Source organism: Leuresthes tenuis, unplaced genomic scaffold (genome assembly GCF_036924035.1).
Source record: "Leuresthes tenuis unplaced genomic scaffold, fLeuTen1.0.hap1 SCAF_14, whole genome shotgun sequence".
NCBI lineage: Eukaryota > Metazoa > Chordata > Actinopteri > Atheriniformes > Atherinopsidae > Leuresthes > Leuresthes tenuis.
Window position 1 is genome coordinate 4,446,222 of NW_027325368.1, and position 13,130 is coordinate 4,459,351.

The 13,130-nt window shown below is 41.8% G+C and overlaps 2 protein-coding genes across 2 annotated transcripts in view; both read left to right on the plus strand.

The window, feature by feature from the left end:
- Positions 1-5,347: 5,347 nt before the first annotated feature.
- lactb2 (lactamase, beta 2) lies at positions 5,348-9,861 on the plus strand. Its single transcript, XM_072363545.1, has 7 exons — positions 5,348-5,575; positions 6,756-6,916; positions 7,120-7,240; positions 7,341-7,519; positions 8,338-8,486; positions 8,828-8,915; positions 9,050-9,861. The coding sequence occupies exons 1-7, from the start codon at positions 5,412-5,414 to the stop codon at positions 9,091-9,093; spliced, it is 906 nt and encodes a 301-aa protein (XP_072219646.1). The 5' UTR covers positions 5,348-5,411; the 3' UTR covers positions 9,094-9,861.
- Positions 9,862-10,710: 849 nt separating this feature from the next.
- Positions 10,711-13,130, plus strand: part of LOC140269523 (nuclear receptor coactivator 2-like) — a 58,552-nt gene continuing 56,132 nt past the window's right edge. Inside the window, exon 1 of the mRNA XM_072364664.1 lies at positions 10,711-10,834. The gene's annotated coding sequence lies outside the window, so the exon portion shown is untranslated. The remainder of the gene's footprint in view (positions 10,835-13,130) is intronic.

Genomic DNA, 13,130 nt, shown 5'->3' on the forward strand with positions numbered 1-13,130 from the left:
GACTCTTCAGTATTTTGGGTCAGCTTAACTCAATTACTTTTGGTGCTACCCAACATTCGGTCACTTTAAGATATCCCAAACTGATGACAGCAGTAAGTCACACATTTTAAAGCTCATATCAGAAGTAAGAAAAAGGAAGGAATTCATGCACAATTACACCATTAGTATGTTAGCTGATGGCAGTGTAACAATGGTGTGTGACTTTGTTGTCCTGACATTATCAAACCGAGTTTTAAATGAGGGTTCAGTGATGGAGTCAAACACCGTGGACTGAATGCTATAGACCAGGGATGTCAAACTCTGGTCCTCAAGGGCCGTTGTCCTGCAGGTTTTAGATGTTTCCCTGCTCCAACACACCTGATTCAGATTGAGGCCTCATTAGCTGGTTTGTGCAGAATTTAACAATCTTTAGAAGAGTTTCATTTAATCTGAATCAGGTGCGTTGCAGCAGGGAAACATCTAAAACCCGCAGGACAGTGGCCCTCGAGGACCGGAGTTTGACATCCCTGCTATAGACAAAGCCAAAAGCCTCACAGTTTGAGTAGAATCCTGCAGTTTCACACCAGGCTAGTCTATGCAACTGGCTCCTCTTTCAGAGGATCATGAGCCATAAATGTAAAGTATCTTGTACTAAAAAGACTTTCGTATATATTGAATATGATACACACAAAAAAATTCTGCATTCCTTGGTTGTAACGAGTGCTATTTTGAGTCGCTGTTGCCTTCCTATCATCTGGAACCAGTCTGCCCATTGACCTCTCACACCAACAAGGTATTTTCACTGGATATTTTCTCTTTTTCGGACCAACCCCAGAGATGGTTGTGTGTGAAAATCCCAGCAGATCAGCAGTTTCTGACCAACTCAGACCAGCCTGTCTGGCACCAACAACCACGCCACGTTCAAAGTCACCTAAATCCCCGTTCTTCCCCATTCTGATGCTTGGTTTGAACTTCAGTAAGATGTCTTGAGCACCTCTACATGCCTAAATCCTTTGAGTTGCAGCCATGCGATTGGCCAATTAGCCATTTCTGTTAACAAGCAATTGAACAGGTGCACCTAAAGAAATTATGAATACAAAGACAGGTATGCAGGGGGGGAAAAAAGAATATTGAGGAGAGATATGCATAAATAAAACACTGATGATGAATGAGAGGAAAAAAGAACAGAAACAGGTGCAAAGAAAATGTCACTGAATAATACATGTAATATACATTTCATAAAAATATGGTATGCACAGATGGTCGAACAGTAGTGTGTTCGCCTGTCAAACGGAGCTGAGCTGTTCAACACTGTCATGGTGAACGGTGTAAGAATCATGCCCTAAATCAATGCATTTGACAGCGACACTGAATGAGCCGATTGGAAAATGAGCTCTGCTGTTTCTGTGCTGCATCGTTTCTCAGTCCTGTAAGTTCCAGCTGCTCTCCAACACACCTGATTCAGATCTCAGCGCATCATCGAGCTCTCTACAATCTTAACAGCCTATTTATCGGAAACATGCATGTTGAATGAGGACTGAGAAACACTGCTACGGGGTGCAGAGCCATAAAAACTACCTCCTGTAGTTTCTCTAAACACCCTTCCCATCCAAAGGTGCTAAAAGCAGTCGCTTATCAGCAAATTGGCAACAAATGGAACATAAGAGACAAGCAGAAGTTTGTTAAAATGAGATTACAACTGAAGCTCCTGGTAAGTCAACATTACCTTCACCACCAGCTTCTCCCCAAGGAAACCACACTCAGTAGCAAAGATACAAAATGAGCAAGAGGAAAATTTGGTGTTGCCCGTCTTTGATGGAGACCGCTTTTGGGCATTAAAGGAGTTTAATCTAATGATTTGAAACTTTGAAAAATTAAAATGCAACCTGAAAACCATCTGGCTCGCACATTATGAGCTGTAAGATCAATATCTGCTCAATTTCTGTAATTAAAACGAAAGAAAAACACAGTAGTGCTTTTTAAATGCTTGCATGGACACCAACTGAGTGAATATTTAGTTAAAAAGGGGGGAAAATTCCCTGTATTGGAAAACTTTGATATATTTTTAGCTCGTTTAAAGAAAGATGGCAGGAGAAACTGGTGAAGACTTCCAGTAGGAAAAGACAACATTGTTCAACAAGAATCTGATCACACACCAAGCTTAGCTGTTGGTCTTAAACTACAGATGTGCAAAAGCTACTGGAGGTACTGAACCTAATGTGTTCTTGTTATTCCATGGAGAATTATATATATATATATATATATAATGTAAATCATCAATAGATACTTTGAACGTTCATTATTAAGAAAAAATGCCTGCACAGGCCTCTGTCTCACACACACCTTCCTGTCCTCAGATGTATTTATATGAATCACAGTTAATAGGACTGTATGAAAATAATCAAGCGCCACTTTAAATGTTGCAGCCACACAGAATAATATCCCTCCATTTCATAAAGGATGGTCCAGTGTTTCCTGGACAAAAGGAGGTAATAAAGGATAATTTAAGTGCCTCTCTCTTAGCATAAAGAGAACACAACATGATGTTTATCATGGCCGCCACTCAGATACTCCCAGATCATTTCACTCAGTTATGAAGCTTCTATAGCAATGAAAACCCCAACAGGAGCCCTAGTGGGTGAGGATGGACTGGAACAGTTTGCTCACTTACCTTCTGCTCGTCTGCAGAGTTCTCCAGGTTTGGCTTGAAGGGGAGTCCAGATATTTGGATGAGTTCATCTTGGTGGCACCACAGCCCAGTAAATGACATTCCATGTAATTAGAAGGTCTGTGGCTTCTTGTTGTGCACAAAGATCTCAGTTTCATCACAAAGTGGTCAGTGTTGGTCCTTCAGTCCAGCTTTTTTCCCAGATAAACATCACATCTGTGGTCTCGCTGACATTCAGAAGCAGATGATTGCTCCTGTATAACTTTGGAAGTTTCCTGTGCTCAAATATCACAGCTCACTACATCTCCAGTGCCATTTCAGTGCAAGGGTCTGAGGCAGGGATGTCAAACTCCGGTCCTCGAGGGCCGCTGTCCTGCGGGTTTTAGATGCTTCCCTGCTTCAACACACCTGATTCAGATTAAATGGATCTCTTCAAAAGATTGTTACAGCTAATGAGGCCTCAATCTGAATCAGGTGTGTTGGAGCAGGGAAACATCTAAAACCTGCAGGACAACGGCCCTTGAGGACCAGACTTTGACATCCCTGGTCTAAGGAAATGCATGGATGTCATTGTCTTAATTGGGTTTATTGGCTACACCTGTGAAGGTGTGAAGACTGGAGCTGCTTGTGGTGGTTCTGCTGCTCCTCTTGTTGCTACAGCTTTTACAGGTGCCACATGCAGGTACCACTACAGAGTTGTCAGCTACCAGAAACTGAGGCTGAAAAGTCCCCTGTAGCACTCCTGTGTTGCTCACCACCACAGGAAGGTCCCCAGACACAGAAACTGCCTATGCTGCAGTCACCAGTCAGGGAAACAGTTGACAAGCTGAGAATCCTTATTTGCTTCGAACTGAGAAATAATTGGATTGTCATAAAAGTATTGGACAAATCAGAAAAACATGGCTGTCTCTGTGGCACGCAGAAAAAAATCCAGGTGAGATTTAGGGCACTACTTCAGAGACATGACAGCTTCATCCACTCCCAGGTGCGGTTGATGATTAAACTGGATTTCACCTTTGGTTCAGCTGCACTATGTCCCGTTTCAACAGAAAATGCACTATCCTGAACTAATATGGGTCCAAGTCCACGTAGTTTTCAGTTCTCGATCACAAGGGAATAGTACGGTACAAATGTGTCACGGTGGAACAGCAGTTTAATCCTGAATATTTGAAATGCCTCAGACATGACAGAGCACCGGATGAATGGACAGCCAGAAATCACACAGAATGAACAATCCAAGACAGAACTATTTCTTTGAGGCTGGGTAGGTTGTTTCAAGGACAAGTTTAAAAAGTTTATCGATTAACAAATCTGAAAGACAGTGGGATAGTCTGAGTTACATGAGTTACATGAGAAATTAAAGGACAGGGAAGACAATGTGTCTTTTATTTGCATTTTCTGGCACTTTGGCTCTAAGTTGCTGTGTGCGGATCTTAGCTGAGTTGACTTTAAGGCCCAAATCACCTCACCTTCTTAGCTAAGTGTTCACTTTTCACCAAGATGAGGAATAAAAGTTAAGACAGGTCGACGAGTCCTTTTAAAAAAGACTTATTTGTGAGATCATTATAAAACTGGAAGAAAAGTAACCTAAGTGTTGCTTTTGACTCATCTTATTGGTGACTGGGATCATTTAATTTATGTTGGTTATTGAGGAAGTTAGAATTTAATTCTGAATACTCAGAAAAGCCCTTTCATCATTCATGGTGCTCACACAAACTTAATGGCTATATAATCTGTTTTACATTCCCATCAAACCGTTTGAGAGGATATGAGCCAGTGTACAGATTTCACAGGAGATGGCTGATTCATGACGTGTTCATATTTGGTTAACTTGAGGAGGGATACTGAGCTGTAATGTATCTTGACTACAGAGGTACAATATCAGCATTGCTCTGTGAGACAATAGTGGTTAGTCTTATGTGGGTAAATAGCTTTTTATCATTTTGGTTTTGTTAGTTTCAGCTGTAATCACAACGTTATAAACCCTTATATTTAGAGGGCAGTAACAACAGCCACTCAGCCACATAGCTCTGATATGTGAGCTCTGTGAGGAGTTTATATGATTAAACTAATTCTGATAATCCAGAACATGTTGCCGATTCGGCAGCAGTAGACTCGGACAGTGCAATGGCTCCACCTAGTGTTTACTCTGACTGGGGCCTGGTCAGCTGTTACGAGTAGATCTAAAAGCTTTCTTTGATTTTATGAGAGAAACAAGTTAAGGATTGATTGATTTATTTATGCAAGGATGCAACTTCTATACTACCCTAAAGCTAATGCAATGTAAATGTAAAGAGAGCTTGGACATATATTCGTCTCGTCTTTATACTCTTTGAGTTCAACGAGGACAACAAATGTCCATGCAATGTTTAGTTCTGATTACCCATTTATCTTCATAGAAATGTCATTATCTCCTCAAAATTCCTGGAGATCTCTGATGTTGTTCCTGGGACCTGTTGAAGCCACTCTCCCAGTTTGGGGTCACGGCCTCGGATGCTCAGATTACAACAGGTAATGTGTTTCCACTACAATGTCTGTTTTGTTGCTAATCACCATTTTACCGGTCATGTAGTTTCAGTGTTCATTAATCAATCACAGCAAAATAAACTAATCAGACTTTAGGAGGTTGCGCATAACGACGGCTTTTATTTTGAAGGCTGCTTTGGTACTCACAGGAAATGCACGCTTTACTCACGCGTGGGGTCCGTTGTATAACCTGTAGGACAAGGTTCATGGTATTGTTGAACTTCCACTTCTTCTCTTGATGCTTTGCTGTCCTGCAGTAGAAACCACATCGACTCCAGCTATGAGTGCCATCATTCCTCGCATAGAGCAGCTGTCTGCTCGGGTTGTTCGGGTTTTAGGCTGCAATCCGGGACCGATGACTCTGCAGGGAACTAACACTTACCTGGTCGGCACTGGGGAAAGGTGACTCTAATCAAGCCTACGTTAGCTTTCTTTATGTTTTCCAAATGAAATGGCTAAATCGTTTGAGAAACCTTGATGATGCAACCCGTTGTCTAATGGAAAAGTACGTCACGCCAAATTCAATTTGAATATTTTCAACTTCCAGGTTTACTTAGTGTTTAGGAATTATCTTCACACAGTTTGCATGAGTGAAGGTGAATAATGAATAAGCACAATGTTTTAATCACTTCGGCTATCACTTTACAGAGGATAAATTGATCATTTCAGTACGACTTGCATTTATATGACAAAGTTTTTTTTCTTATTCCCCTCAGTTTCCCTTTTAATTTATGTGCTATGATTCCAACGGCTATATATATATATCCATCATGCAAAGTATCTTCCGTAAAGATAAAAAGTACTGATAAAATACAAATAATGGCTGTGCTAAAGTCTTGAGCCACCCCTCATTTCTTCACATTATGCTTCCATCAAGCCCAGCTTTCTTGTAATCTTTTAAAGTGGTTTTGAGCAATAGTTCCAGGCTTTCTGGAGGTCTTTCAAACGTTTTTCTTTGGACATTGGCTGCTTTTTTTTTAGTTCATAACTCAAGGGATGAGCCAGTGTAATGTTTATACATCACAGACAGCTAAGAAATATGCACATTTTGAATTCCATCTTTAGGCATTTTGTTATTAGCAGCCTTAAGTCCTTAATGGATATGGAAAAACTCCAGCAATGACCTGGAGAACTATTCCTGAGGACTACTTAAAGAAATGACAGAGGGTTCAGGCTGTGTTGGAGAATAAAGGAGCTCAGACCAGATATTCACTTTCAGGCTCGGTTTTTGCCTCTTTTGACTGTATTTTTACTTTTTTGTACCTGTTTTAATACAATGCTGCTCTGATTTCCCGTTTTCCTGGCAGGCAATATATGAAGTTATGAGAAGTGGCTTGAGATTTTTTTCTCAAAATTGACCAAATTCAGCAAAGTCGTTAACTCTGCTGGTTTAATCACTGTCAAACCCGTCCACAGGATGTGCTGCATGTGCAAAGTTTGGCATAAAGTAAGACGGTTGTATGGAAATGTATGTAGTTCCTGGGCTCTCACTCTTCTGTCCAGCTTCATGAGCTTTAATTCTGGAGACTGCACACGCCTTTCATTTACTGGGCTCTCAAAAAGCTTGTTTGTGGTATTCTAGACGTGTGCTGATTGACACCGGAGAACCTGCTGTGCCTGAATACATCAACAACCTGAAAAATGCTCTGGGGCAGTTCAACGCCAGCATTCAGGAGATCATCGTCACACACTGGCATCACGACCACACCGGAGGAGTGGAAGATATCTGCAGAGACATAACCGGTTAGGCCTGCATGCATCGCTTCATTGAGCTCTGGTTATAATGCTTGTTTCCGAGTGATTAACGACTCTGGAAATCTGTCCAAAAGTACCGTAATGAAGCTTTACTGGTGCACATCTGTTTTCATTCATATTAAATAAATGGTAAACATGTCAGCTGCTAAGTCACAAAAATCTCAGTATTTATCGTTTTTTCTCTCCTGCAGGACCTGAGGTCCGAGTCAGCAAACTGCCACGCTCCATTCAGGTCACAGAGACCGCCGGAAACAAGAGTTACACTTACCTAAAAGATGGAGATGTTGTCCAGACAGAGGGAGCCACTCTCAGGTCAGTTCAGTTTGAACATTTTGAAAAAGTATCAAAATGATCCGAGCGGAAAACATTTGTTAATGATGAGCTAATCGGAGCCTTTTTTCTTTTTTCGCAGAGTGCTGTTCACCCCGGGCCACACTGACGACCACATGGCCTTGTTGCTGGAGGAGGAGCGGGTGCTTTTCTCTGGAGACTGCATCCTGGGCGAGGGCACCGCCGTGTTTGAGGATCTCTATGACTACATGAAGTCTCTGAAGATCCTGCTGGACTCTAAGGCCGACCTCATCTACCCTGGTGAGTCAGGACACCTTTACAGTAATTTATCTAACCCACATGTGTCCTCACACTCAAAGATTTCCACTTCCACCCCTTGAAACTGCCCAGTTTAACCAGTCACTGATCTGTTGAGAGCTAAGAGAGCCTCAGTGGGGGTGATAGAAGAGAGGCATTATGGGTAAAACAAATGGAGATGATGTTCCCTGCCAGCTTGCATCTTTGTGGTCCAGGGTTTAAACCTCCAGCTTTTTTATTTTGCTTCATTTTTAATGTTCATTCTCACCATTCAAATATGCTTCATTTAAAAGAACCAGATTATTAATAAAGCTAAATAAAGCAAAGTGAATTCCTACTTTTAAAACTGCTGCTCAGTGAATATTTGGCATTTTTGATCCACAGAATTTCACTCATTCTCAGTCAAATTTCTTGGTTCAATTCGTGGATTATGATTTCAGTTTTTTGCTTTCCATCATATTTATGGAAATGGGGGATTACAGGAAAGTTTGGGTGGAGGATTTCATCAATTCTGGCACAAGCGCCCACTTTGAATCAGGGATCACGTGTTAGGAAGTTGGCAATCAGAACTCGCTGTATCCCAACTGAAACACATCCTTGCTTGTAAGTTAAAAACACTAATTTGGACAAAATGTCCCCAAAATTTCTCTAGTTTATATGATTGCAAGTGGAGGTTTGCTTGTTGTTTTCCAATGATCGGTCGTTAAAATGCACAACTTGATAGCAGAAATAAATAGTTTCACCGTATGGTGCAAAGATATTCATGAAAAGTGTCCAGGTTAGGACTGAAGGTTTGATTCCTGCCCCGCTGCTCTGTGCAGGTCATGGGCCTGTGGTTCAGGATGCCGGCTCCAAGATCAAACACTACATCAGCCACCGGGACCAAAGGGAACAACAGATCCTGGCAGCCGTGCAGGATGGAGCAGGAAAGCCTTTCTCCTCCATGGAGCTAGTCAAGATCGTCTATAAGGTCAAGACAAACCCCTCAGTTACTTTGATGCTTTTTCCTGCCTGTTGCTAAGGACACTTAGCCACTTGAAGCCAAAATCACTGGCCTCCAACACCTTGACCAGATTAAAGCAGATGGAAAATATAGCCTGTGTTGATCCAAGTCAGCGTGTTTAATGGCATCTACCCAGGTTGGAAGTAAAATTAGAAAAAATCTATGAGAAGTACAACAATAAGTAGGCTAAGTTAAGTCAGAATGTCGTCTGAGTGGGAAGCCTGCAGACATTCACACAAGTCCTACACTTCATTTGCTTTTTGATCAGTGAGAAATGACACTGGTTGTGTTTGGTGCTCTTCCTCCAGGACACTCCTGAATACCTGCACCAAGCAGCTAACGTCAACTTAGAACATCACTTAAAGAAACTGGAGAAGGAAGGCAAGATCAGTCTGGGTATGTCGCCGCTTTGTACGGCCGCAAAAACGTCTTTAAAGGTGTAAAAAGGTCATTTCCAGCTAAATGAAATGAAATGAAATTAGGCTTTGCACTCTGACAGTGCCCTAAACTTGTAAACTTGTTTTCCGCAGTGAAAGAGTCTTCAGAGAAGATCAAATGGAGGAGTAATCTGTGACGTCCACCAGCGCCAGAGATGAAACGAACCCAAGCTGAGCGTTTGGTCTCGATCGTGAAAATCCAGCCTTCCATCACGAGTGTTGAGATCCAAATGATCAGCTTTCAGCGTTATACTTCAGCCCTCATTGATTTACAGGTTTGTGAATAGAAAAGATCTGCTTTATGGCTTGGAGCACACAGGAAAACACATGAGCACCAGCGGGACTTATGAGGACTCAGCCTGTGTCAACGTTTAACAAGTCAAAAATCTGTCTGAAGGTCAGCTGGCTGCTGCCTGTCCCACGGTGTGACCAGTCTGCCACGATGCGCCCTCACTTCCTGTGTGGATTTCTACATACAGCATACACTGCCCTGCATATCACTGACTGCAATTACTTATGAAGCTCTGAGGATGGCTGCTTTCAAAGTGAAGGATTGTTTGTTCTGTGGCTGGAACCTTCCCATCCTGAGTGTTTGCTTCACCTCGGGACAGTTTTTCCATGCATAACAGTGAATTAGTGGCCTAACTGGGTGAGTTTGGTGTGTGCCTTCGACAGGGGGAGGTTTTTCTTCCCCAGACCAACACTTGCTTTGCTCTTTGCAGACTTGGCCCTTGAAGCATCATGTGAACTTTGTAAGAAATGTTGCACACATTTCCAGTGGGTCACTAGGTGGCAGCATGTGTTAATAACCTGAACAGCCAATCAAAATGCTACAGAAATGATTAGAAATGTTTTATTTTCTTGAAACTTGGTAAAAAAATAAATAAAAGTACATTTGTGTTGTAGATGATTGTGTTATATAAACATGCTATTTTTAGTTAATGTCTTTAGTTAACATATATAAGTAGGATTTTTGAATACACTCTTGAGTGTTGGGGCTGGAACAGCTGACCATAACCCAAACTAGATCATTATGAGACAATATCCCATTAGTAATAAAGAGATCTCTTGTGTGACCTCTTGAACTTTGGCCCTCCTCCCCCCAGTGAATCTCACCAGTTTTCATATTGACTCATGACTGATGCAAACTCACTGCATGGTGACGTTCTTTTGTTTCTGTTGTTTTTTGGGACACAATCTGCTTTTGTGTTTGAATGACTGGAAGCGACCACCTTACAGTAAAGAACCTGAGATGCCAACAAACGCAGGACATCAAAACACAAGTTTATGGACGGTAACAGGGGCAAGATGCTTATCTGACATGCCTAAAAGGGTATTACTATTATATAACAGTATTTCATTCAGTTAACTCACTAAAAAAACCTTTGAATCATCATGGTCAATACTGAAATATCACATTTAATAGCAGTGAACTATTCTGAAAATTAGGTTAAGAAGCTTCTAAGTAAAGACTGCATTCTGTAAGGCTCTTACTTAGTATTAATCAGAAAAACTAAACCATAATGTGGCCTTGACATGTGTTTTCTCTGAACCTACACGCACGAAATGAATGCATAAATGGGAAGTTTTAGCTCGGGTTTTCTCACGTTATGAAGCTGTCAGCGGACCGTTCATGTGAGGTGGAGACAGAATGGAAGAGACACCCAGCTCTGTGCTGTGGTAATGAGATGAGAGGAGGTGGAGGTGGTGGTGTAGAGGGAGGAGGAGGACGAGGAGGGGGGTCTACTGGTAAAGATAAACAGCCGAGGAACCTCTGAGCCAGATGAACATGGCGGCTCCGGCTCTGGACGCTCCTGCCGCTCTGTCCCGCTGACCAACACCTCACAACGGAGGCACCCATGGCTGCTCAACTCTCAGGTAAGTTTCCTGTCATTCCCTGCTTGACCCCCCCACTGCTCATTCAGTCCCACCCCCAATATAATTCCCAGCTCAAACAGTCGCGTAAAGGCTTGTGCATTTTTTTCTGTCAGTTTATATCGAGGTTATCACACTTGAAGATGCTTGAATTTACTCCCACTGACGCTGCGACGTTACCGTTAGAGCATTTCTGTGGGATAATAAAAATATAGCAGGGGGTTAACTAGTGTCCAGGAAATAACGTTCCTGGTCGAGAGAAGCGACAACTGGAGGTTTTTTTGCACGCAGTGAACCCCCCGCGACAGCCACCAGCGGCTGGGTTCGTTTGCGGCTGTCGTCGAAGTTGAAATTCACCATCTCTGAAAACAAATCTTGGTTAATTTTCACGTAGATTTATGAAAGTGAAAGATAACGTGTTGATATTTTACAGTAAACATTTCAAGTTATTCCGTGACCGGTTCGTGTAGCTTGGACTTCCTCAAACAACTTAAACGTCAAGCCAAATAAATATGATCTTACACTTCCGGTGTGGAGTTTCAGAACAAAACACGATTCAATTTGACAAGTAAGAACTTTTTCAGGTGGGTTACCTGTATTTTTTTTGTAAATGCACAATTGGCTGCTAGATTGATTAGGTACATGGACTTATTCAAGTTGTGTTACGGTGCTTTTAAATTGTGCTGATGCTGTGTTACAGGCAATTTTGTTTGAATGGATTGTTAATTGAAGTAAGGTCATTTTCAGATTTTCTGACAAATAAATTGTAGCTGTTGACCAATGATCATTCTTTGCAATAATATAGGTTATGATCGCATCCAAGGTGGTTATATCTGGATACTTAAGAGTATATTTAATTCGAAGTTTTATTTTTCGAATGTACTTCCGGTTTTCCTTTGGTGAAGCTTGTTACTTTGTTAAGAGGTTGCTAGAAAGCAGCAACACAAGAGACTTTGGGAAGGATTTTTTGTGATTTAAAAAGTTTATTTTCCAGCGCAAAATCCAGCTTTAATATCTCGATGGGATCTAAATGGAAACTGAAAATAACGCTTGAGCAAAAATAGAAATCTCCACTAAACAAGATTTGCTTCCCTGGCTAAAGGCTTTCTTGGAAAAGTCTTCAGAGCTCAGTATCTGTTAACATGGTCAGGCATTTTTGAACAAATGGCTGCTGGTGTGGTTAAGAGCCAAATGTGGGTTACCAAGGAGATAAAGAATGCATCCAACATGCAAGTCATGTCAATATGTTTTTAAATGACCGTGACTGAGAGGTTTGCATTCTTTCTGGCAGCAGGTTCAGTGTGCATGATCTTAACAGGCAACTTTCAAACAAAAATAAACCCTTTGTCACACGGAGAGTGTTTTCCATTTGTCTCCAGTCCGTAATATCGCATTCTTTCCTTCTGTGTGTTAAATAAGGGCGTACCATCTACTTTGTGGTCACAGGCATGCTTGGATCATGGCATCGGATGAGCAGCAGGACTGTGGCTTAACATGCGCTTCAACTTTATGCTGAATGAGACGCAGCGCAGTTCAGAGCTTATTGTTTAACACTCAGGTAGGCTATTGTGAGTGCAGGTAGAAGAATGTGTCTTAATTTGCTTTTGTGCTGGTATGTTAATATTAGAAACGTGTCAGTTTGCCTACGTGACAGGTGCCATCTGACTGCTCTGGATATGTTATCTTTGAGGCCTGGACTTATGAGTTTTTGGCTCTTTTAAGCTTATTTGTTCTTCCCTGCACCCCAAAGTGAACTTTGAAAAGGATTGCAACATGTATGCCAAATTGCAGAGTCTGTATTTAGCCTCCTCCTCTGAGTGACTCTTGTTTCTTCAGCCAGTTTGTCCTCTTTTAGCAGCTATGATCAATATTTTACTGTTCATGCATCTGGACGGGTAACTATCGTGAGCCATTGTGTATGCTTTTGTTATTCTGTGATCCTCTTTTTCATTATGATGAAACTCTGCTGTCACTTCCAGGGTAGTAATTTGTCAGGTTAAATATATCAGTGTACTTCTTGTCAGTATTTCTCAACACTAAAGCCACAAAGTCGTGCTGCTGCAAGAGTGCAGAAATGTACTTAAGACCAATATCCTAACTTGAGATTGGCAGCTTGCCCAGTGAGGGATCCTCGGTGGCTTGAATTCACTAAACCACGTGAGAGCTCAAGCGATGTTCTGGCCAATGACAGCAGGGGTAGAAAGAGGAGGAAGGGCCGAGGCTTGACTGTGCAGTTCTTCATAGTAAGTTGTTCACAAGCTCTTATCCTCAGCAAGCATATCCATGCCTAAGAAACACA

What these genes read in the sequence shown, in the direction of transcription:
- lactb2 (XM_072363545.1), top strand. Translation starts at nt 5,412, where the DNA reads ATGCTTTGCTGTCCTGCAGTAGAAACCACATCGACTCCAGCTATGAGT. An exon ending in GGCCGACCTCATCTACCCTG is followed by an intron (nt 7,520 to 8,337) that starts GTGAGTCAGGAC and finishes TGCTCTGTGCAG; the next exon opens with GTCATGGGCCTGTGGTTCAG. An exon ending in GGAAGGCAAGATCAGTCTGG is followed by an intron (nt 8,916 to 9,049) that starts GTATGTCGCCGC and finishes TGTTTTCCGCAG; the next exon opens with TGAAAGAGTCTTCAGAGAAG.